Source organism: Grus americana, chromosome 1 (genome assembly GCF_028858705.1).
Source record: "Grus americana isolate bGruAme1 chromosome 1, bGruAme1.mat, whole genome shotgun sequence".
NCBI classification, from domain to species: domain Eukaryota; kingdom Metazoa; phylum Chordata; class Aves; order Gruiformes; family Gruidae; genus Grus; species Grus americana.
In genome coordinates, this window is record NC_072852.1 from 54,226,203 (window position 1) to 54,251,329 (window position 25,127).

The 25,127-nt window shown below is 41.3% G+C and overlaps 2 protein-coding genes across 6 annotated transcripts in view; one reads left to right on the forward strand and one right to left on the reverse strand.

The window, feature by feature from the left end:
• Window positions 1-789, forward strand: part of ANO4 (anoctamin 4) — a 197,538-nt gene extending 196,749 nt beyond the window's left edge. For 4 of the 5 annotated variants that reach the window (XM_054847835.1, XM_054847846.1, XM_054847809.1 and 1 more), the window contains one exon: window positions 416-789. The gene's annotated coding sequence lies outside the window, so the exon portion shown is untranslated. The remainder of the gene's footprint in view (window positions 1-415) is intronic. The other variant, XM_054847818.1, reaches the window with a different exon arrangement.
• A 759-nt stretch (window positions 790-1,548) lies between these two features.
• Window positions 1,549-25,127, reverse strand: part of SLC5A8 (solute carrier family 5 member 8) — a 29,121-nt gene continuing 5,542 nt past the window's right edge. Inside the window, exons 3-15 of the mRNA XM_054847859.1 lie at window positions 23,687-23,738; window positions 22,091-22,158; window positions 21,071-21,225; window positions 19,586-19,726; window positions 15,435-15,564; window positions 13,788-13,876; window positions 12,324-12,436; window positions 10,936-11,003; window positions 10,547-10,633; window positions 9,335-9,528; window positions 8,058-8,161; window positions 6,251-6,336; window positions 1,549-4,689 (exon numbers count right to left, since the gene is read on the reverse strand). Of these exons, the coding sequence (XP_054703834.1) occupies window positions 4,558-4,689; window positions 6,251-6,336; window positions 8,058-8,161; window positions 9,335-9,528; window positions 10,547-10,633; window positions 10,936-11,003; window positions 12,324-12,436; window positions 13,788-13,876; window positions 15,435-15,564; window positions 19,586-19,726; window positions 21,071-21,225; window positions 22,091-22,158; window positions 23,687-23,738 (1,419 nt within the window). The 3' untranslated portion in view covers window positions 1,549-4,557. The remainder of the gene's footprint in view (window positions 4,690-6,250; window positions 6,337-8,057; window positions 8,162-9,334; window positions 9,529-10,546; window positions 10,634-10,935; window positions 11,004-12,323; window positions 12,437-13,787; window positions 13,877-15,434; window positions 15,565-19,585; window positions 19,727-21,070; window positions 21,226-22,090; window positions 22,159-23,686; window positions 23,739-25,127) is intronic.

Consider the following 25,127-nt stretch of genomic DNA (forward strand, 5'->3'; position numbering starts at 1 on the left):
ACATAACTACATTATGATGCATTTTCATGACAATACATTGGTAGAAGTTGTGTCCCGTTCTGCTCTAAATGACAACACGAGCTGGCTGCTTACCAAGCTTGTGCCGAGTATGATGCTGAAAGGGGCTCTGACCTCCCGGGCAGATCTTGAGTTCATTTCTGTCGCTTCATGTTGACCAGTCAACCCACACAGAGCTGCTGGTCTGCAGGATAGATTTCCCATTAGTCCTTTTAATCTATATAGCAGAACACTCAGGAAAGATGACCCCTTTTTATTTATTTTATTAATTAGAAAAATATAATACAAATAATAGGCTAATAGTAATAAATGGAATTTTAATGGTCTCTAGATAGCTAGCAAATTTATGCCATTCCCTTATTTCTGATCTGATGATGGGTTTTGTTTAAACCTCCAGGTGACCGTCCTATATGTTGTTTACTTATTCCAGCTCCACAAGAGCACTACCTTCAAGGGAATGAGAAAAAAATGCAACCTCAATGCATGCCACAGACATTTTACATAGCAAGCAGGACAGCACACATCAAAGGACTTACTGTGAAATCATCTTGCAATCAGCATAGGATTGACCTCCATAGACCACTCTTGACAGCAAGCATGCACTTCATGAGCAGTTACACGCCAGTTTTTAAAACCAAGGAAAAAAAATTGTATATTGGGACTGTTTTTCAGCCTGTTTGCTACGTTTTTTGCATTCTGTCTCATGTTGGTTTTACAGATCTTAGAACAAAAAATGTAAATGAACAACCTGGATACTTCGGCAAAAGAAAAAGCCTAGGTATAGAACATCATCTGCGTTCAAGTCACCAAATACTACAACAGAAACCCTGTTTACAAATCAGTTCTTTTTTATTTTAAATCTTTCTGAGGGGAGTTATGTTATTTACCATATATATATAATATATATATATAAAGTATATAGAGAGATTGTTTATTTGTAAATAGAAAAATCCTATGGAGAAGAATGTCAAATTTTCACATTTAAAAAAAAAAAATCATCAACATAAAGCCATGTTTAATGCTTGTATAATGTGACGCAATAAACTTTAAAATAAATTATGCATATGAAATATTTGCTGTTGGGCATTCATGAGTTATTTTCTGTTTATCTTATTTGTTCAGAAAGCAAACAGACCAGTCAGGTAGAAGCAAATTTAAATGCAGACCAAAAAATGCCAATATCTGTCACTACTTTCTCTCTGTGGATCCTTTGTGTATTCATGCGGTCAAATATTCTTCCTTTTGTGCTTTTAGTTCTTTTTTAAATGTTCCTACTTGTTTTGTCTCTTGACCCTGCCAGATGCTGCATGTAATTTGGACAATGTGGAGTGCTCCCACTCCCATGGAATTAATCAGCTTTGAGCATCCTGCATTTCTTTGTCAGGTGAGCTTTTAGCTGGCAGAGGTGAAGGATCAGGGTGCAGGAGTGTGATGGAGACACCAAGAATCATCTTGCTGCTTTTACACAGACAAGGCCCTGACTGAGAGTCCAACTAGCAGATGACAGTATATATTCCAGAGAAAATATTATTCAAAATTAATTGTTTTAATTAGTGATGCCAATTAAACCAAGAAACATACAGAAAAAGTAAAGCAGAAAGAGTCATTTTTTAGTTCTGCAGCAATGATGGGAGGTTAATTAGCAGGAAATGGGGTAGTTGCCAGGGTCATCTGCAGAGCTTAAGAATGTTTGTCTCTCAACTTCTTACAGCAAGCTAGTCTCCGCAGTGACAACTCATCTTGAAGTTGTGATTGTGGATCAACAGATATCCCCTGGCCAAAATTTCACTTCATACCAAAATTAGAGTTAAATGACTGCTCAGTGCTCAAATAGTGACTTTAATCAGAAGTTAAGTTGGTCATTTACATGATTCCTCTATTTTAAACAACTATGTGAATTCAAAGCACTGAGAAAAAAAAAAACCTATCTTAACTATAACTAGGAAAATTAGTCTTCACTTCACGACCAAAACAGGTAGATGTTGCAGATCATCCAAGACAGTTTAAAGCAATATCAATTACAGCGCAGTGATCTCGACACAGTGGTGCAACAAAGGCGACGCTGGTGCTGTTTAACACAGCAGTCATCAGTCACCCTCCTGAGAGGCACATTCAGGTGGGTGTCCAGCATTTGTGCTGGGAGGGCTGTAGCCGTACCAGCAGGCACACAGGTCAATGGCTTGCGACAGGTTTCTGTTCTCTCTGTCCACAGTTTAGTGTGCACAGGTACACAGAGGCACATCAGTCCATTTCAGCACTCTGCGGCAGAGTGGAGATACCTGTACTTACTGTTTTTCAGATCTGTGAGCTGAAAGTACCTGGTAAGTACAAGTTGTTATACTCTAAGGCTGAAGAACTATTCTGTAGCACAAAATGCAGTATCTATTTCTGGATCAGGAAGACAAAGCACAAGGCTGGATCAGCTGCACTTATCTTCTGAGGCTTCAGAAGCATAGCCAGCTCGTTCACTCAGTGGACTAGTTTTCTCAGAGTGATTAGGATAGTCCCAGAACAGAGACCTCCCTCCTGAATCTCAAAAGACTTTATTCTGGATGCTACTGTTTGTCTCAGATCCTAGATATAGGGACACAAGAAATGACTCACGGGATCTATCCTGCTCTCTCACAGCTCTTCTGCACAGTGGCTCTAGGCCCTTACCTGGTCACAGAGCTGCAGCAGTGGAATGGGAGACAAGGGGCTGGCCCTAAACTCTGCGTGGGATCATGCAAACCAATGCTTCAGGAGGCAGAGGAGAAACCCGTCTTCATCATGTAGTTCTGCACTGGGTTAGCCAATGGAGACATGCCCCTGGTGGCAGCTCACACAGCATCTGTCTTGCCTGTACTCCTCTAGCCGAGGTCTGCTCCTTGGAGCCCCTTTTTTCTTCCTAATGTTTTCTGATCCTGTCAGTTCTTTTTATGCAGTAGATCATCAAGTGCCCTCTGTCACAGGGGCACAGAATAAATTGATTTAGATGCTTAAGGGCCCCAGTCAAGGTAGATAAACTAGCAGTGTGTCACATTCCAAGTTACAGCAGCTCAGCACCTGGCACAAATGCAGCATAACTTTTAGAAAGCATTTAAGACATGCAGTCAGTGTTTCATTTGATTCTCAAGCATGACTGCTTTATAAGCTTCATGGCTCGAATTTCCTGCAATGGCTTTTATTTTCCAACTTGATTCTGCTCCCATGTATAGCCATAGCAAAAGGTCTGCAGTACAAAAACAACACAGTGGGTCAGAGTCGGTTCCTTGCTGCACCAGAAAGCACACAGGATAAGGAAGCAATGGGGGTGTTCCTTCTCCCAAACCACAAGTAAAGTGCGTGGTCTGGAGTGGATGTGCCGTTCAGCTTCTCTTGGCAGCCCAGCCAGAGGGTGAGCCATCCTGTGCCCTGTAGCCCTGGAAAAGCCTTCACCAAATGATAGCCTCTGCAATCCCTTCCCCATCCCAGGCGATTGCCCCGTGGACTTTGCCTGCTTGCCAAAACACACGACATGCCCTTGCCTGATCTAGACCAACCTTGAATGTGAATCCCCAGACTGGCAACAGGAACTGCACGAACACAAATGGCTACATGAGGTTTCAGCTCACAGGTCCACAGTTAATTGCAGTGGCAACTGCAGATGCAGCCTTCCCTCTTGTCCAGTACACCAAAGAGTGCCCTCTTCTTGCATTAACATCTCTGCTGTACTATGCCCAGCCCAGTGCAAGAGCAGTCCTAGGCCAGCACGCTGGGCATGAAGTAGAAGTCTACCGTGGTTCTGCTATATGGCATTGAATAAAAAGCCCAAATAGCTCATTTCCTTCATGAGAACCAGCTCTCTAAGGGCAAGACAGGGCAGAAGAGGGAGACGGGCCATGAAGGGAAGAATATTACTGACTTCTGCCTCTACCCATCACCAAAGACACTCTTATAGCTTCCAGCAGTGAGCATAAAGAGATGCAGGTAACCAGGGAACAAGTGGCTTAATAAGAACAAACATATATGACAAAACCAGCAAAATAAATGCACTCTCAGGATCTGTTCTACAAAGGAACCAGAAGGCATTAAATGCACCTCCTGTACTAAAAAAAAAGACCCACTGTTTCTTGCAATCTGATAAGGTCCCGCAGCCCTAATCTCTGCATGCTTTCAATGCCTTACAAGAAAAAAGAAAAAAAAAAAAAACCAAAAACAAACCAGAAAAACAGCCGTGTCTGGGGGAACAGTGCTCTTACTAAATAAAAAATTTACTCTGAGAGTGAACTGAGATTAAAAGCAGATATTTTCCAGGAGGCTCAAAGAATATCAGGCAAATATTTCACAGAGAAACATTGCCTTAAGCCCTGTCACCAAGACCCAAAGTGAGAGAGAGAGTGAGGAAATGCAAGAAAGACCTGATTCCTTTCTTGACTGATGTCAAGGTCATGCAAGGGTGACAGTGCCACGAAGCTCAGCAGACACCTGCCCATGACCCCAGCAGGGCTGGTAACTCAACCGGTACAGGAATGTCAACAGTGCTTTATACGAACAAAACTGGGCTGACGTGGCCCCATGTCATATATGAAGGCCATTGACTTTGTTCTTATTGCTTGCAACATCCATTTCAATGTGGCTGAAAGCAGGGTTGTCAGTTCCTTCAGCTGCCACGGTAAATGGTTTCCAGTTCAACACTTCCACTTTCTCTGGCTGAAAAACAAAAGACAAAGGCCATGCTGTGAAGCGGAAGAAACAGTCTTCCTCTCTTTGACCTGCACGCAAGCAGAGTCAGGCCTGACATATAGGATGCCTTGCAGGAAAACACATGTTGGTTGCTGACAGAGCATAAATAGTTATTCATTGCAGTAGCTGCTATTTTTCTAGGAGCATGGAAAGTTTCTTATTGCATAAGGTACTAGTCATGTAAAAAGTTCTTGTCACATAAAATGTTTCTGTCCTGCAAAGCATCTAAAGTATTTTCGGGTGTGCAAAGTTCTAATTGCTATTTTCGTGTCCAATGATCTGTTGCCACCAGGTCCTTGAGCTATTGACTCCCAACCCTTGGTTCTTGCCCCATCTTTGATATGAAGAGAAGATTAACATGCATCATTGCTTTGATGTTCCATCTCTGTTAAACAGAATGAGATGTTGAGATCTTCATGTGCAGGAAGTTGCTTGGTTCCCCTTGATTTTTTTTCCTAACAACTTTCTGCACTATTTGTGATGCCAACCACTTGTTATCCAGCTCCTAGCTGTATAACCAGGCAGTCACTTGTTTCTGACTCCGGACATAAAATAGTATGGCTGTGGACATTAGCTTCCATGTGGGTGGGGTTTTTTTGTTTTGTTTTGTTTTGTGTTTTTTGGGGGTTTGTTTTTGTTTGTTTTTTTTGTTTGTTTTTCCAAAAAGACTTCAGGGATTAAATTCCCAGGTAGTAAAAACAGACGTTGTCCCATTAAAGACAGTAAATGACAATAACTGGATAGCTGGTCTCCAGTCCTGACATGGGCAAACAGCATTACAATAGTACTGTAAAAATCTGTTTCTCTCCCTGGTGTTCATATCCAGAAGCTGAAATACATGAGATCACAGTAAAAGCAGTTGTCATCATGGAGGAAAAACATTTTGCAAACTGGACCAGCTCAAAGATATGATCTTTGCCTGTACTGCAGCACTTGAAAAGCACTGAAGAAAGCTGAGCTTGAATGTTCAGCGTCCTGATTGAAAAGTGATCTATAGGTAACTTAAAAAAAAAAAAAATATCCCCTACATTCTCCCTTCTAAGGGATGTTATTACCCAATAATATCTCAATTTTTCTTATATCTTAGGGAGGAGGCTAGGAAACAGATACACTGACTAGAAAAGTTTTCTCTCAAACAGTAGCAGAAGTTGCAAAAAAAAAATCTAGACTTTAGAGAACAGGTTTACAAACAAAGGAAGCTTTGCTGAGCCCAAAGTGTGCCTTGGGCCAGCTTCCAAGAAACTAGTAAGGGAGTATTTTGGCAGCAACCAGGAGAACAACTGTCCCTTGTCTCAGCTGTTGCTCTGTTGTTCACTGAAGTCAAGCTGTGACCAAACATAGCTTCCCTGCCTATGCCACCAGCTTTACTCCTACCCGCCTTGTGCTCTGCTACTGCCTTACAGCAGACAGTCATATCAGGCAGCATCAGGTGCTATTCATCCTGGTGGGAAAAAGAAGCCAGGGACTGTTTGCCTTTGTCCCCAGGAGGAAAGATTGATTTAAATCAGAGATGCATAATTACACTTACTGTCTCAGATTTAGACCATGAGAAGTTGGACAGGAAATCTTCCTTGGTCAGCAGGAATTTACGATCTGTGTTCTGCTTCAGTCCTCCTGCAAAATAGGCAGGTTTCAATCAGCCAGGTTTCTACATGCAAATGGTATGTCAGAGCCCAGCTGTGGGCACCAGGCCAGATGAGCAGGACAGAGTCATGCAGCAAAAGCCATCAAGCAATCACAGGCCTTAGGGATCATTTCTTTACAATGATGTATACCCTGCACCTCTCAAAATACAAAATGATCCCTCAAGGTCTATTTGAAATGCCTTAGCCATTTTCCAGAGTTTCCTAGATCCTCCTCAGATTTCTTGTTGTGTAAAAAAACCTGAGACAATCATCAGAAAAGGATGAATCCCATACAATGATATGTGGGACCACTCTGCCAGTCCAGGAGCTGTGGTACCAAGTGCTGCCTGAGCCCCAGTCCTCAGCTCCCTGTCAGCAAGACTGCTGTCTCCAGAGACATGAGCAATTTTTTATAGTGAGTTATTTAAGGCAACCCCAAGGTGATAAGATGAGGGTTAATGGGATGTTTGGGCATTTTTAAGGCAGGGAAGATTAACTATTCTTGGGTGGGAATCTGTGTGGGAAAGAAAGGAGATGCAGGTGCTGGTAATTAGCTCTGATTGCCACCTGAGGCAATCAATGGGATCTTGCTCCACAAAAAGCAGAGGGACAGTGTGGTTGGGTCAGTTCTTTTGGATTTCTGTTTCTTGGGCTGAGGATCTCTCATCTGGATTTACTGAGTTGCCCAGTTTTCATGCTTTGCTTCATAGCCTGTTGATGACCTGATCTTGGCCTGGTTTGTCTATAAGCATTACTGTAGCAATGGAAGAGCTTGTGATGGGAAGGAAGGGGGGAGCAAATCCTGTAGAAATGCACAAGGACAGGAAATGATGGAAGTGAAACTTCTGTTTATGAGCTGCAAGGCACAAGGAAGCTAATGGAAGTGAATCTGTCTGCTGGGTTTGGAGTTTCATAGTCCTGATATACTTGTAGGTCAAACTACTAGGTCTGAAATCTAACAACAGCCTTAAAGATGAGAGCTGTCATAGGAACTTGGCTGAGCATACTGGGGAAAGCTGTGAGAGCAGCTGCTTTTGTGCTATTTCTGCCATGCATGAGGTGGATGACAGGTGCACTCTGCATCTCACCTAGATGTGAAAGTAGCGAGGCCATGGGCTGCAGCTGAAGTCCCCGCTCTTACCTGTGGGGTGCTGTTTTTTGCCCCTTGCGTAAATAGTACAGGGAAACTGAGAAAGCAGCTAATGTAGCCATGCACAGGGTCTGCAGCTCTCAGGTACGTGCTTGGGGAATGTGGTGAAGAGCATGCACTGTACAGGTGCAGACAATAACCCTTGAGTGCTCTGAACTCACTCAAAGTAAAACTGCTTTTGTCCTCTAGAGGCATGGATGTATCTCCTTGCTTGGAGTTCTTGCCATGTTCAGGGACAACCCTTAAACCTCCAGGCCCTGCTGGGATCTAATAAAACAGGAAAGACAGATGACTTATACTTTTTTGTTGTTGTTTGTTTTGCCCCTCAGATTAAAAAACTGTTGAAACTTCTTTCTCCTTAGAAAGTAACTTTTGCTGTGAGCAGACACCAAGAGTGGGATGCAGAAGTGCTGAGGGGAGGAAATGAGAGTTAGGATGGTAACCTTTATACAGTGTTTGCAATAGGGTCGCTGGCACTTCCTGTGGCAATGGCAGCTCTCTGGTCATCTCAGTTTGAAAGAGATCTAAAACACGTTAAATCACAGCTCTGGAACTAGTACCTGTTAAGAGGCTGATAATTATTCCCACAGCTATTGTGATAAGTGTCCCAAGTGTGCTGAAGTAGAGATAAGATAAGGAATACCAATTGTCTGCCAGGGCAGGCCTGAAAAAGAGGAGAAAAAGTATTAATCTCTGCTTTCCTATTCCAAGCAGCTTGAAAATGTTGTCTGTTTTCAGACAGCATACATAAAGAGTTACTTCTGAACCAAGCAACCTGGTACTCTTGAACTACCTCTGTACAATAAAATGTGCACTGAAAACAGTTACAATTTGCAGGACAGGTTCATTCATAGGGGAGGAGACTGCTCAGTACAGTGAGGAAACGCATGGTACAGGACAGTCCTGTCTCTGCTAGGAATCTAGTGCAGAGCTGAGCACTCTAGCTACCCAGATGAAGGGATAACTTCTTTAGAAGAGGGGACATTGTTTAAAGGAGGGGACTCAAAATTAGGAAATCAGCCATGTATAGCTCTAAACAGCCAGAAACAATAGGGCAACTGTTACACCTTATTTTGTTCTCCCTGACAATGTGCTCTGTTGCGATGGTTGCTTCCCCGCAGCCATGAGCAATGCTGGAGGCCTCCTGTGAAAGATGTAGTACGTGAAACTGGGTCTTGGGCACCCATGTGAGTACCAGGGTATCTGTTGCTGATCTTACAATGGTAAGGATTGGGAATCCCTAGAAATGTGTTTGTTCAGCTTCTTTCTGTTCCTGCTGTTCCCTATATTGTCTTTCATAACTATTACGCTTAATTGTGATTGTCCAAAGTAAGACATATGGTAATTGCAGAGGGGAGAAAATCCCTTATATTTTGCCCATTATATGGATTATGCCCTCTTCTGAATTTCCTGAATAGAACTATTTCTGCACAGACAAGCTGTTGTAGGTGGAGCTGTTAAACTGGCAAATTGTCCTTTAACTGCCTACTGCTTTAATTCGTGTGACAGACTGTGGAAGTCAATCCAATAATTATAAATATTTCTTTAACACCATGGTTCCCAATAAGGCATATCCAAGTCTTTAGACTCTAATATTGAACTGAAGCTTTTTAGATCAATAGGAAGATTCACTTTGACTTCTGTTCTGGAATAACTCAGACAAACTTCACTGTGACAGGGGGAAAAAAAAAAAAATCAGAGAAAACTCCTTCATCTTAAACAGCCTGGTAGGTAAACCAGGGGGAGAGAGTCATAGTAACCCAAACACCAGGCAGATGTTTCTGTTGCTTTAAAACAAATGCATGTTTTGTTGCGTGCACATGATGAACTTGTATACCTCTCTGCAATTGGTGTGTTGAAGACTGTTGTTAATGGATTTGCTGTTGACGTCAAATTTCCTGAGGTTATATTACAGCCTGCAGTTGAGAGATGTAGTGGCTTGGTCCTCTCTGGGAGTGGAGGATAAATTTGAGCTCCGATTCCAACCCAAAGTGAAATAACAAAGCCACTGACAAGACCCACAAATGCACCCTGCAAAACAGAAAATGAAACTTGGATTTACATGAAAAGCAAAAGGATATTTAAAAAAACCCAACACCTAGATGAGTAAGAAACAGTAAAGATAATCTAAACTGTAGGCTCCATAGCAAAAATGAAATATACAGTTGGGAAGAGCTGGGGAGTTTACTTCATTCCCCTTTTGGGAAATACAGTCTTTACTCAGACCTCCTGAGCATACCTCTATATTTTGCCTCTATGCCTTTGCAATCAAAAGATAGCTTTGGGCTGCATGGTATATGAAATACTGCTTTATTTGAGGCCCTCCTTGAACAAATACAGAAGCAATTTTTCTTTTTTCTCATGTGATCTGTTTTTTCCAAAAGTTTCTTCTACTTCACGGTGGGGTTTTTTTTTGGCTGACAGATGGTAATTTATTTATTTTTTTAGTATATACATAAAATTTGCAACTGCAAAGAGGTAAAGGTGACTGATTAGTGAGCCTTACTAAATAGCAATCCTGTCAGACTAACCCATGGACCATATTCCAAAAGCTCATCAAATCAATTTTTTGATGGAATAGCTTTTTCCTCTGGAAATGATAATTTCATGATGGTGAAGCACTCTGAGAACACCTCAATTCAGTCTGCAAGTGCTTGGGCTCCATTTTTCCAGCCTGACCCCCTTTTGCTCTGACAAGCCAGCATCTGCTGAGTCTACTGGTTGTTCAGCTACGTCTCAAGACGCATTGTTCCCCGTTTCTAAAACTGTGTTTTCCAGAAATCCTTACCAAAGTTTTATTTTTACTCAGATTTTCTTCCTCTTCTCTGGTCATTTAAATCCCCTCATGGGATGGAAATTCAAGTTCCTATACAGCCCTGTTTGTCACTTCCTTGGGATAAGGAGGAAAGGGAGCAAGGGGAAATGTCCTCATGGAAAGTATCAGACATCTCCCTTGCTGCCCAACATAAAATTATTGGTGAGAGGAGTAAGAAGATGCCTAAAATTATCAATGAATTTTAGATGAACAGGGCTTTAAATTTCTACTTACAATTCCATTTGTAAAGGAGAAGAGGATTCCCAAGGCAAACAGTCCTAAAAGGGGGCCACCGACCATGCCAAAAATGCTGAGCGCTGCCTGAGGAGGGAAGAGAGATTGCTATCAGGTGCTGTGCAAGAAAGTTAAAGCCCCGAACGTGGCAAGAAGGGAAAATGTAGAGAAGGAAATTATGAGGTTTTTTTTAACTGCTGCGTACTCAGCTGGCAGGACTTGGTATAGTTACATGGGTGCTTAAAGCAGAGGCTGAGCCATGGGCTGTTTGAGGCCAGTAAACAACAAAGAATAAAACCTAATCTCATAATGGTATCCATCAATTATTTTCTTACATAATTCATTCTGGGTCATTCAACATGGGCATGAAAAAGCAGTCCGACACCTACCTGCAACAAGGCTCCCAGGAGAGATGCCAGTGCAGCCATAGCGATGCAGACTCCACCATAAAACAGGCCTGTGTAGGAAAGGCAGAACCATGCATAAATCTGCCAAAGTTGAAACTCACTAGTGGAAATGTTTCCCTCTAACCCAGCATGGCCCTTGACATCTCCAAAACAAACCTGCTAGCACCTAGATTTTTTTCTAATAGAGCCTGAATTGGCCAAAAGGTCATGTTTCTCTTTACATTAAGAGGAGATCATGCAAACTTGACAAAATCCTCTTCCCATATATTACTAAAGATTAGTTAATAAATGGTAGCTATCTGGATTAGCCATAGTGGTAATACCACACATATTGTTCATATTTCTCAGCTAATCTCCTGTGTCATAGTCTTCATTTTGAGGGAATGATTTTTGCTTCTCAGTCTAAAGTCTTTGGAGCAAGAAAGTAAATGCTGGCAGATTACCAGGAGCTCGCACCATAACAACATTCTGGGTTACCAGGATGTAGTGTCTCTTTCCAGGATCCATAACACTGGCTTATTTTTTTTTTCCACCTCCACCCCTGTTGAGTTTCACCGCACAAGCAATAGGTTAATCTCACTGTTTAACATGATGTATCAGACAACTCGTGACAAGACCAACAACAATTTTGGCATAAACATTGTTTGCAATAATGTTTAATAAACTGCTCTCAGGTGAAAATATTTAATACTTATCACCTGCCACTAGTTTGCTGTGCTTACTGGTATGGACTATGACACCACGTTGGGACTGTGTTTTTTCCATGCTTACTACAAATACTGTCTTGGGCTACACCTGCAGCTGTTCACAGGCAGGACAAATAGCAGAGATGGCAATTGCACTTCAGAGATTTAAACCATCTCCTCAGCCTAGTTCTGACCCTCTTCTTTGAGCTACATTAAACAGAGAAGCTAAATGGACAGAGTCTGAGAATATATCAGAGAAGACATGATGTTTCTTGTTCTCTGGAATGTTATTGGGACACAAAGCTATTGCTCATGTATCAGTTCAAAAGGTTTGTTACAAAATTGTTTCCTATGCTTCTCATTTTTGACAGATGAAAGAAAAAAAATGTCTGAGACATTTGGTTTTGTAGTTTTGCAAATCAATATTGAATACAGATGCAGTGCATCTTTCCTGCTTAAAGATCAGACAAGATGGCTTCTTTTTTGCCTTGTGGTCTCTTGAAATAGCGTGTCCCCCATTCTGTGTGAAACCGATGCAGCTGATCTCATTTCCTGCAAGTACTGCACCAATGTAGTCCTACTGGTGTGAATGCACTTGCTCCTGACTTACACTGCCATAAGCGAGGTCTGAATCAAACCCTCACTTTCTAAAGCAAAAGTGGAAAAGATATTTTCCAGACATACTCATCCCCATTGAAATCCATGACAACTTCTTTTCAGAGAGGGATTTGAAGTACGGCCTAATGAGGTCTTCGACAGTCACGGCAGCCAGAGCATTGATGCTGGAGGACACTGTACTACACAAGGCAAGATTTATATAATTATTATTTTATCTTGGAAACTAAAATGATAGATAACAGATGGTTACTGGCAGAGAGAAACTGCCACTGTCTCAAACAGTGTCAGAAAACTAATCTAACTGCTGTATTGGTTGAAATAACTTATTATCCCAGACGATGCAGTTAATAGCTTACAAAAATTGTTTAAAATAATTGCTCTTAGTGAAGACAAGGCAAAGCTTGATTATAAGATGAGCCTGGAGAAGTCAATTAAAAAAATCTATTACATGTGGCTAAGCTGTAAACACTACTGGTGTATGTGATACCTTCATAAATGATGTACACACTATGTATCTGGGTAGGTAAAATTCCTACGTGCAGGTCACTGATTACTTTGAATGCACTCTCAGAAGAGGATTCAGATAATCTAATTATATTAGTCTAAAAATTAGGCATCTAGTCCAACCTGAATTATTCCAGGCTCCCTATGGGGTCAGAGAAAACAGCACTCCTAAGGCACAAAGGCAGTAAGGTGATGTTGTGTCTATGTGTACCTTGCTCTTGCAAGCCACCAGCTTTTCCTCAGTGTGTGAAAAACAAATATCCTGGCTGTTCCCTCTATTTATGTAGCTACAAGTACTCAGAACAAAAAAATTATTCTGGGGTCACATTCTTAAGTTTTCTCATTTTTATCTGCTTACCATTGTTCAGAGCCTTCCTTGAAAGGCTTGAAAAGGCTTCCTTGAAAAAGGCAATATTTCCTAAAAGATGCTCCTTGGGAAAGCTGAACAAAACACTCCCCACTATGGGTTAGAAGGGGATTGATTTGTCGTCTTCAGTAAAAATATGTAGTGATTGTTGTTTTCATGGGTTTCATTCAAGACAATTGGAAGTCCAGAAACTCATTTGTAAATAAGACTCTAAAGATCAGGGATGAGGAAAGGGAGGTGGCTTTAAAGTTATGCAGGTTTGAAATTGGAAAATGAAAGACAAGCCATAGAAAATTCCCTGAAACTGTATCTATTGTATCTAACAACTGATTTATAATACTTCAAAATTCCTACAGCAGAGGGACTTTAAAAGCACAGAGAGGAGGATTTGTTAGTGCCATATATCACATGTGGCTAGCTGTTTCCTCACGTTGCTACCAGGGAATTCCAAACAGAGTTGAATCCTAGGACCTCAGAGAGTCACTGTTGGAAACTATGAATTTTTAAGCTGCATCATCAAAGATCTTATAGTGCTTTTTTTAAAGAACAAAAATTAGCCAAAGACATGAAATGCAAAAGTTTTAGTATAAATGCAACTTTAGCTCTAACAAAAAAGAAAAAAAAAAAAAAAGACACTAAGTTCTAAATTACTAAATTACCTTAATGTCCCACTGTAGGCGCTAGCCACAAAAAGTCCTGGCACTCCTGGAAAATCATGGAGAATATCCAGCACTAGGTATGGCATTAGCTGAAAAATTCAGAGAGTAAGAAATATTACTATCTTGCCCTAATTTTTGTTTTTGTCACTGTATTATTTTCTTATAGCCTTCTCACTGGCATTCTGCCTAGCTGTTCTAATTTTGAATGTCCCACCTTGCACTATTTATTGGTTTTCTACAGAGAAAATCAATCCTAAAACATCCTCTTGAGATATAACAAAGTCTATTTAGACCACCTAGCAGAGGTGAGCATATAGCCGTGCCATCAGGCTTGGTTTCCAGTTACGACAGTACAGGAAGCTAGAGGTGGGCAGCAGGTAGTCTGTATCATACATCTCTCTGTTGGGCTTGATGCCACAGTAGGTGCTTATGTCTGCTGTTGACTCCACAGAAAGGTTTTTAGACACAGTCCAATAACCTCAGGGTACCTGAGAACAATTTCCTTACTGGAAACCGTGTGTCATTTCTTGACCTTTACAAGATCTGAGTGCTGGAAAGAGATGGGAATTTTAAGATTTTTCTTCCTGTGAACCATTTTTTTTCACAGACAAGTTGGTCTTTTTAGTATCTTGCTTCCAGTTTCCAAAAGAATTTGACTGACAGGAAGAACTTAATTTCCTTTGGGTTTCCACCTTGGCTTTCCATATCTCATTTTATTCTACCCTTAAAGACCAGGTGGTCCTGCCTCAGGTACTCCATTGTCTGTGCTCTTCTCCTGGCTTTCCAGCTATTGTCCATAGGGTGTTATCCAGAGCCTATGATTATCCCAGGCATAAACATACAAAAAAAAAAAAAAGACTTGTATGATTTCCTTGGTTCCTGACTCTGGTCAGTGTATGGGGTCCCAGAGCTCTTATTCCTCAGGTAAATCTGCTGCTCAGGACCTAGTTAGGGAGAGGCTGCTGTCAGTTACAAGGTGGTTTCTCCACAGCGTGGTACAACACGGTTTGATTGCCCAGCCCTCCTCCGAAGGAGGGAAGGATGCATTATCACTAGTGAAGAACTGCCTACTGGTAGCCTTCTTCCAGGTGTATGCTTTGGGCACAATTATGTTTTGAATCTGAAAAGGCTTTCGCTTCCCTTGGCACAGAGCAGTTTAGGTTGGGGGATATAAAGCAGCTCGCGGGAGCCCGCGGTCGCTCACATAGGCACCGATGTTTCAGGCATCCTTGGCAGCAGCCTCTTCTCCTCACTTTTCTCTGAAGTGGTTTCATGCAGTGCTGGCATTCCCGGGCCCATTTTGGGTGGAAAAACCTGGGTACCTGCAGGGGTGGACTGAGCGCTCTCGACATCGCTGCTCTCCCTGCTGCCCTCCCTCCCTGGTGCTGAGACACCTGCATCACCGGGACAGCTTGGGGACTGAACAGTGCCAAGGACAGGTCTGCTGCTTTCTCCAGGGTACTTCCTCCCACCATGGTCTCAGCTTAATCCCTCAACGTTACAGACTCACCTGATACAGGACTCAGGCATGTCATTACTCCTAAACCCCCCCCCCCCCCAGCTCTTGAACCCCACCCCATCTGGTTATTATGGCTGCAGAAGAAGGATGCCCCCCTCACCACCTTCCCCTGAAACGTGGGGCCCTACCTGGTCGAGTGCTGACACCTGGTTTGCCATCCATGGGTCGCAGTCCTTGTAGATGGAATAGAGGGCCAGGCCGCACAGCGCTGCGCAGGCCAGTATCGCCCAGAGGCCCAGCAAGTTGATGTAGAGGGACCTGCACCAACAGGCACAGAAACACCATGTTAGAGCTCAAAGTCCCGCAAGACCCCACTGGCAACAAGTGAGCAAGTGCCTGTACCAGCACTGAGGAGACCTCTTGGTCGGTGGCTGCCTGCTGGAAAGGGAGCCATGATACAGCTCCCATCATTGCATCTGGTGTGAGATCACGTTTTTAAATGTATGAATTACACTTCTGGTTTTGGTGGTAGAGTCTGAGTGCCTGTCCCCTGACAAAGTCTGCTGAGGAGATGATATGGGCAATATGGAAATTCCCACGTTTCATCATGTGCGCGAGTTTTACATTGCAGGCAGGTGGCAAGGAGATGCTCTTTCCCCCTTGCCACATCCCTTGGTAAAGACAAACCACGGAGAGATTTGTAAGGCGGGGTGCCCCAGATCAAAGTGTGGGGTACCTTTTAGTCAGCACCAGCACTCCTTTGCCTCTGGAGCTGCAGTGCCATGCTTACACAATGCCGGAGTTGCCCTTGTAAAGCAACAAATCCCCCATTTCCTCCCACAACAGTCTCTGTGGGAGGCAGCAACAAGGCACCGAGACCTGGGACCTGGTCTGGAGCCACTCACAGCTGCCATTTCCAGAGAGCAGAGGGTTGCCACCAACCCTGGGCTTCCCCTTTAGTAACTAAACAACTTGGAACCTGGCATGGTACAGTAACCCCATTGCCTCCCCATGTCCTGACAGGAACTTCAACTAATGCTGAGAGCAGAAATGCATTTTCATCAGGCATTAATGCTACTTTTGCCACACACACTAGGCAACCTCTACTGGCAGGGAAAAACAAATTGTTCTCCTCGCCCAGTGAGGGCTTTTCCCTTCCATCTAACTATCCGATCTTCTCAAATGTTTTTCTGTTCTTGATGACTCCTGGGTCACAAAGTTCTCATCTAGAGTGGTCAGTTCATGCAAACACACCCACTGGGAGCTTGGCCTTGAAAAACAGCGTTCCTTTCCAGCAGTTGCCTCCCGGTTACCTGTGTACCATCCACTGCTGATAGTGATTTAACTGCCTGACAGATCACATACCATGGTCCTGTGCCAACTGCTAAGACCTCCACTGAGAGGACCTTTGGTTTCTGTGCAAATATATCCATGCTTGCAATGCTTCAGGAGGCCTTTTAGTGCTTTCAGTTCCCAAGAAAATAAGGGGCACCAGCCTTTGGACTACTGTAGAGGACCATCAGGATGAATGAAGAAGTAAACTTAAATTTATAGGCTTTGTTAGGTATTGAAATGGATATTTCAGAAAGGCATAACATAGATCAACTAGTTGAACGATCATTTTTATACAATAGAAAAATTATTGGCAAGCACAATGTAAGCTCTTATAAAAGACCTATATAAATAAAAGGTGATTTACACATAGTAGGGGAAACTCTGCATTTATGCTTTGCATTTGCAATTAGGGGTGGTCAAAACACAGAACCAGCAGCACTTGAAATCTCTCTCTAGACTAATTTAGTAAAAATTAAGTAATCCTCTTCTTATAAATGCTTACATATTGGTTGGATGTCTTGCATCCATTTAGATGAAGCTGTTTCTGCATCAGCATAATCTACCTTGATATAAGCTGATTTAGCATAAAATTTAACCAATAAGTTAAATCAATCCAAATCTTTTGAACAGATGTAATAGCAGACCTATAGCCTGTAGTAAAGATTAGAAAGTTAAGAGAAACACACATAAGCAAAAGAAATTGTTTATCTGAATCTGGCAATTTTTGTTTTTAAACTGTGTCAGTGTTTGACAGTGAAAAGAAAGCTTTTTTTTTTTCTCTCTCTCTTCTAATTTACATCCCAGCTTATGGTACACCCTATGACTAAGCACTGGAATATAATAATTGGAGTACTATTGGAGGGAGGTGTCCCCATTAATTCTGGGTGAGTAACGTGGGGTGGAGTTTGGGTGAAGTAGGCACTATGACTGCACAAGGCTTATTTTCAGTTGTTTGTTTCAGGCTGGCTCTAAGATTTTAGTACCGAAACATGCCAGATGATGACCTTGAAAGGTCAGTAGAGAAAAATGTGTTAGCAGCCCATATTTTTCTGAAAATGTAGCTCTCCTGCTCTGAGTGCCTGTTATCATTCATATATGAGCATTGTTTTCAATTTGCCTAATTACTGTTTGAGGATGACAGCATGTGCTCCTACCTACTGGTGTGTTTCATGAATGGGGTGAAATCCTTTCCCAAAGCCTGAGAAAAATCCTACTTTTATGCCCTGTTAAAGACCTTCCCAAAACTGCAAGTTGGGATCTGTGAAAGAATTATTCTCTTAGCTCTGATTTAGTATTGTGCTGTCTCTTATAAAGCCTTACAGTAAATGCCACAGGGGTACAAAACCCTATTACTTTGACCTGATGACATTTTACACTTCTATGTGCAGGTTAAATGGCAATAAGAGGTGCAGGCCACCAATGTAACTTGCCAGATGTGTCTAATTACATTTGCAAATGAACTAGACAGTCACCACAGAATGGCAGTGTTTATAGTTGTGACAAGCTGCAACCATTACATAAAAAATGATTTCTCCATGCAGTGGAAATTCCCTGCACAAGTGAGGCACCAGCAAGATGTCATGGAGTCCAACCACCCACGCCAGAAGGAGACAACTCCGCTGATTAAGACTGTGCCACCACTAATACGGTATGAGCTCTAAATCCCATCCAAACCCCTGCAGAACCAAATAGCCTCCAGCCTTGTTCAAAGCTGCTGCAACAGCTCAGAAAATCTGCCCAGAAGCTGCCATGGTGCCAGCTTCCCCTTGGCCACACTCTGCTTCTGGGACGCCTTGGAGGTGTCCCTCCTCACAAAGAGGGTAGGGAGGATGTGAGAGAGGAGCACAGCCCTAAGTGGAGCAGGTGCTCAGGAAGAACAGTCTCACTGGCACACAAATCTGGCACAATGAATGTATGCGGCTGTTTTCCTACACGCAATCGTGCCAGGCAGCATTACAGATGTGGGATCCACCTCCTGCCTCTGCAGTGCTGAGAACCTGGAACCCCGCCATGTGCCAGAGATTGCGGAGAAGCCACGTGGTGTGTTGGAGATGTGGCACTGTATGCTGGAGCTGTGGCTGATGATGCGCATCAGCTCATTCCTGTCTGCAGCGTAAATGGCTGAAAAGTAGATTTTCTTTATTGCCATAACCAAAATATTTCAGTTCTAAACTGTGCATGATTTTGTGGGTATTTTGCTGACTTTATGAAGTGAAAGCCTTCATAAAACTCCTTCTCTGTATGTCACTGTACTATAGAATTTATAGGGACTGTAGTTATGATGTGCATTTATATATTTCTCCTATAAATTTAGTTTATGTGCTTGCTATTGCTAATTCTTAAATCCTGAGTTCTGAACTACTGGAATGATACTAAAGATAAAGGTAAGATAACAGAGTTAGTGAGTATAGTCCATTCTAGAGTAAAGGCTGATCGGAAATGTTTAAATTGAAGGAAAACAGAACTCTCTGCTGGTTTCCATAGTGAATTCCTAAAAAAAAATCATTATCATGATGAAAACAAAATATAAAATTCCTCAGCAATTTTATCACTGAATAAAACATTTCTGCATTTTCTCATGCCTATACTCAGCGGTATGGAAAACTCTTTTAGTCTTTACTTATGCAAAATTCCCTCATGATGATTTAGGTTTAGAAGAGTAGGAATTCAAGATGCTGTCTTGATATGGTTTCATCAGAAATACTATATTATTTGGTCATTAGGTTGCATATAAACTTAAAGCACTTATTTGTATGCCAGAATATTGGCACAGTGAAACATTCTGACACAAAATTCAATGTTACAGCGATTATACGTAATTCAAATACCAGTATTTATTGTGCTGATTTGTCTTCTACCTGGTCCACAAAACAGAAAACAAAAGTTGTTACCCTTTGCAAATGGGTTTTATATAGACAAAAACCAGTCCTTTTTAAAAAATCTCCCTTATAAAGAACAGTCACTGCTAAATTCAGACATTAAAAGTTACTGTAGGCAGACTTACATTTTTGCGTGGAACCTGCTTTTGCATGCAATGTACCTCTGTACTTGAGACTGGTTGACCCCATATATGCCAGTCCATGTGAAGGTCCCACCTATAACAATCGTCCAGAAGGTGTGTCTTTGCAAAGGATTGGGATCGAAGCTACAATGAGAGGGAAAAGAGAAAATAAATTCAGAATATGAAAATCTTCTCATTATGAGAAGACCTTAATGGCTAGGAGAAAAAAATTCCTTAGACTTATTCTAATACAAACTCTCTTAATTTGGCCAGATTTTGAACATTCAGATATGTGATATCTGAACTCACTGAAAGCAGTTTTATAACTCAGAGCTGAAACCCTGATCTAGTGACACACTCTGATCTGTCCAAAGGTGAAGTTTAACTAATTTATTCACCTATAAACTACAGTCTTATGTAAAGCTGCACGATGCCTGTGTTGTGATGAAATGATGCTCCAGGAAAAAGTTCAATATGCACGCTTATCTAGAGGGACATCAGTCTGACACCAGTATAAAGGTGTGTTTGCACGCCCAGCCTTTGTGGCCAGAGCCTCTGTAAAACATTTTGCTGGTTTAGCCCTAAGCAAATAACAGATTTGGAATGGCCATAAATATATATATATATATATATTTTAAATCATGCCTTAATATAGCAATAGATTATGCTTATCTTCATGAAAATGTAGTATTACTTCACCGATTGCATGCCTTTATTTCTTTTCCCATCTGTGAACTCTGTGATTGGGAGAAGAATCAATGCAGTACAACCACTGCAAATCAGCCAATCAGATTGAAAAAATGACTGTTCATGAGAAGAAAAAAAAATACCCAGAGATTAATTATTTAATGAAGAACTTGGTGAAGAATTTTACAGAACAACCTGATGAGTATTGTGAACTGATAGACAAAAGGACAAAAGGTAATACTTGTCACACTAAACTTTCACTAACAGCACTGGTTGAAGTTTCTCATCAAAAGTACAATAACTTTTTTTTTTTTGACCTTGCAAAATAATATTTTTAGGCTATGATTAGTTACAATAATGGAGAGTAAAATACAATTAAAACTACTTTTGATTTTTCTTTCAGGGAAAAGAAAAATATTTCCCTTTTTCAGACTAGACAAAAACTATTATCTTCCCAGTTGTTTTGGATCAGCAGCTGAAATGCTGAATCAACTATTTGCAAATTATAAGTATAAATACATTTGTCCTCTCCTATTCACCATTCATTTTCAGTGGAATCCAAAATGTATCCTTAAAACATCTACTTGACAAAGTAAAAAGGTTTTGCTGTTTACAGGATTTTGCATGGTGTAAAACCTAAAAAATATCCCTCAAACTCGGTAAGCTTGTTTAAAAATATTTTTAAAGTGGGTCACAACTCCTCCCCTCCTCCTTCTTCATTAGCAATTTAATTCCCCAGTTAGTCACATGGGCTCTATTTGTAGGAATAAAGAGGCACATCATCTGCAAGTATAAACTCACTCCCAGAAGTTTAATCTTCCTCCATAGTAGGAATCATTTACAATGCGTCCAATTCCCCCCTGAACCACCACAGCTCGTATAATCACAGACGAAAATCCAGCGACCATGATTCCAACCTGGAAAACATCTGTCCACACCACTGCCTTCAGACCACCCTGTGTAAGAAACAGCATGTATCAGGTACAACAGGGCAGCAGCTTTCTTGCTTTGCGCTCCCATTCAACTAAGGAAAACGTTACTATGAGGATTATGCGTAACAGATTAATTTAATCTTCTTCCTTAATACAAATAATTCTGCACTGGGATGTTTAAGAATTGCATCCTGAAACCTATTCCAGACATGCTGGCCCTGTTTTGAAGTGCACTAGAATTTACTTTGGCCATACACATAGTTTAATCCAGTATTTCCTTCATCAAATAACCTGATTCGGAAGTTTGTATCAAAGATAAATGGGCAGACAGTGCTCATCTTAAAAAAACACGGTAGTACTAACTCCAGAAGGTATACCATTCATGTGAATAAAAATAAACATGATTTAATACAACATATATGAATAAATTTATGTCACTGATGTTCCATTTAATAATTTCTGGACACTTTGCAAATTAACATTAATCTAAAGACCATTCTGTTCATGTGGCACTTGCTATTTTCAGTGGCTCCATTTAATAACAGACAGTTGCAGTAAGCAGGTGCTTGACAAATTACACAGCTAAACCCTACTAAATAAGAAGAAAAATCACAGGAGGATTTTTAGGAAGAGAAATCTACCTTTTTGCTGTTTTTTTCAGCAGCGACAGAAGTTTGAATGTATCAAAACAGAAAAAGTTCGAGTCACATCGTGACTACCTTTTCACCTAGAGAAGTCCCTGTGTGAATATGGCCCTGTGGCTACAGCTACACTGTGAAATGTACTCCCATGGGGTAACCCGGTTATTAGGCTGCTTTCCAATAAATTCCATATTTGATGTGAATGGGGAAAGGAACAGAGATTTTTCTCAGCTGAAGGGCCCACATACCAGCGTGCAGTAGAAAGTGCAGACCACGCCAGTCGCCACCACTGCACCCCACAAGTCGAAGCCAGTGACTGAAAAAGAGGGAAATGGAACCAGTGTGAATGAGGCATTGGGGACAAAAAAAAAAAAATAAGGTTGATTTTTCACCCCAACCTGGTTGTTGAAAAAAAAAAAGTAGTTAAATGCAAAAATAGGAAGTAATAAAAAATTGCAAGGAAAGATTTGTGTGTCTAAACCAGGGAATTCACCCTGACCAGTTCTAAAAATGAAACAATTGTTACAGATACTGGAAACTGCTAAACAGTTAGATATATTTTGGGATCTAAGATGCTATTTATCTTAAGTGTGAATGCTGTAAATCAACATATCCAATATGCTTGTAGGCCCCAACTCAGGAAGATTTTAAAATATATGTCCCTCCTTTGAAGCACCTGGGTAGTCCCAAGGAGTCCTTAGGCAGGGATTTAAGCAGGTAAACAGCATGGGGATGCTCCATGGAGGCAAGGTGGTTCGAATATGGTCTGGAAGAAATGCGTCAGACTAAAAGCCTCTTTCTTTTATTCTTTTTTCTTTTAGGGAAACATGATAGTATGTATGTCTATGCCAGACAACACTGTGCTGTGGTTGGCATACAAGCTGTCACTGTACCAGCAGTGCCAGGCAGGGCACTGTGGAGCTCCCCAACAGATAGCTCAGGCTAACGAGAAATACTGCAACAAAACTAATGAAAATCATTGCTTCTAGTTGGGAGCCAGCTAGATCATAGCTTGGTTTAGCATGTATTTGCAGGGCAAATATAAACATCAAGGACATAAAACCTGTGGGATTTATACACTGGAGGAGACCGATGCAGACAGTATTGGGTTTTTTTTCTTCCTTTTTTTCAATGAACAAGGCAAAAAAACCCTAACAAACAGAACAAGCGTGATTTTCATTCTAGCCAAAATGATTCATTTTTGTTTGCGTTTTGTTATTGCCTTTTCTTGCCAAGCGGACAAATTAATTGTGTCAGATTAAAAGTTTCATTTGGTTCCACATAAAAGCTTTTTTTCCCTTTAAAAATAAATGTGGCTCATTTTCAAAGCAAAGAATCATTTTCAAGTAGAAAATGGAAATATTTCATTTTGTAAATATCATAACAAAGATCTTAAGTTCAAGATCTCTTTGCTGTTGATATGTTTTTCCAGGAAAATGATAGGCCAAGTTAAACAGTTCCAGACAGCCCAAACCCATATTTACAGAACTTTTGCCTAGATCTCCTCTTGAGGAAGAGCACTTAACCAGGGGGATTAAATGTGTGTTTAGTCTCTCTGTTGCCTTCAAAATTTACTTAAGTCGTCTTAACTTTTCTGAATGTAGCCATGACCTAAGGATATTGCACGAGAGGTAGAGTAAATGAGAGCAGATTTTTTTCCCCTGAGCCTCTTCTACAATCCTTTACAGGTAGGAAGGAAGTGACTAGAATTACAACTGGGAGGCCTTCCAGCTATATTTTTAGGTGTTCATTACCAAAAAAAAAAAAAAAAAAAAGCAGCATACCGGTGTTATATGCAGAAAAAAATATAACCTAGAAGAACAGTTGCAGTATAGTCATCTTACCTTGATTTAGTGCTAAAGCTGGAGCATAAATGACAATGCCAGTGTATAAGGTCTAGAAGGGGAAAAAAGACATAAAATCAAAAGAAATGTAAATTCCTGGAAAAGGTGATAGCTTTCTGAGATGTTTCTCTTCAAGCATTTATGCAGTCTATTTCCTAAATTCATAACAGTCGAGAAATAATTCCAATTTTTAGAAAATTAGTGTCTGAGACTAACCAGCACTGCAGTCTCACAGCCTAGTGTTCTTAAAACAAATACCACTGACTCTTGAATACCAAATCCCTCTTCAGCTTTTCCTGGCTTTTATAATTAACTTGTTTTATTGCTTTAAAACTGCAGTCATATAGCAGAAACAAGAGCAAAAGGAAGTTGATGAGATTTACACACGGTTTCCAAGGAATCTATTACAATTTATTTTCTCAGTCTTGGGATCGATATGCCTCTCAGTATGCAACTATAATGCACGAGTAAGAACAAAAAAATACAGCATTAATTAGTCATTATGGATAGCATTATAAGGGATTGCACTCTTGTAAAATGAAGCCATACATGATTATTAGCAGATTTGTATTTTCACCCAATACAGGAAAGATATAGACAAATGAAGGAGCTACTCCATCCACTTTTAAGGGCACAATGGGATTCATACACTGATATCCTCTATAATTTCTTTGTGTATATTTTTAAATCCTGTTTGCCTTTTTACCACTGTTATTGCTGCCTTGTACTACTAGGATAATTTTAACTGTGGCATGGTTCAAGGGAATATGCTTTAAATGTATGGACAATTTCTGTGAAGGTCAGTGATCTTGATTCAAAGGATCTAAATCACAGTCAGGTCCTGCACTGACTTGCATCAGCTTTCCATGACTGAACTCTTCGGACTCCCTGATTTACAGCAGTGGGACTTGGAAAAGCAGCAGCATCAGACATCATCCAGCCTCCAGCAAGCCTTTGCCCTTCCCGCGAGTGTGGAGTCTGCCCCAGGCACAGGCGGTAAACCACAGCAGGATGGCTAAAGGGGGGATCACTCGCTGTGGCTTTTGAGCAGGTCAAACCCAGTCCCCATGGTGGAGCTTTACCACATGGCCAGCGGCTATGCTGGGGAGACAGCCAAGAGGTAACTGGAGTGAGTGGTAATCTAGCTGTGGGAGGAAATTAGTATGGAGGGACTGCTTCATGCCCAGATTGCCCTTGCTGCACACCTGCTAAAAGCACATGACCGAAAGGCTGGTGGGGCCGTTGGGGAAATAGTTATTCTTGCTCGTGTACTACTCCCCACCTGTGTGTGCACATTTGTTTCTCTTGGTGCCATGAGTCCTCTCTAGGTTTTCATATATAGCTTGTATGCCAAGAAAGCTGCCAATCCTGACCAGTCCCTGGCCAATGTCTCCTCAGAACTAGCTGCATCACTTCACAGCCAACTACTGACACTTGTGAA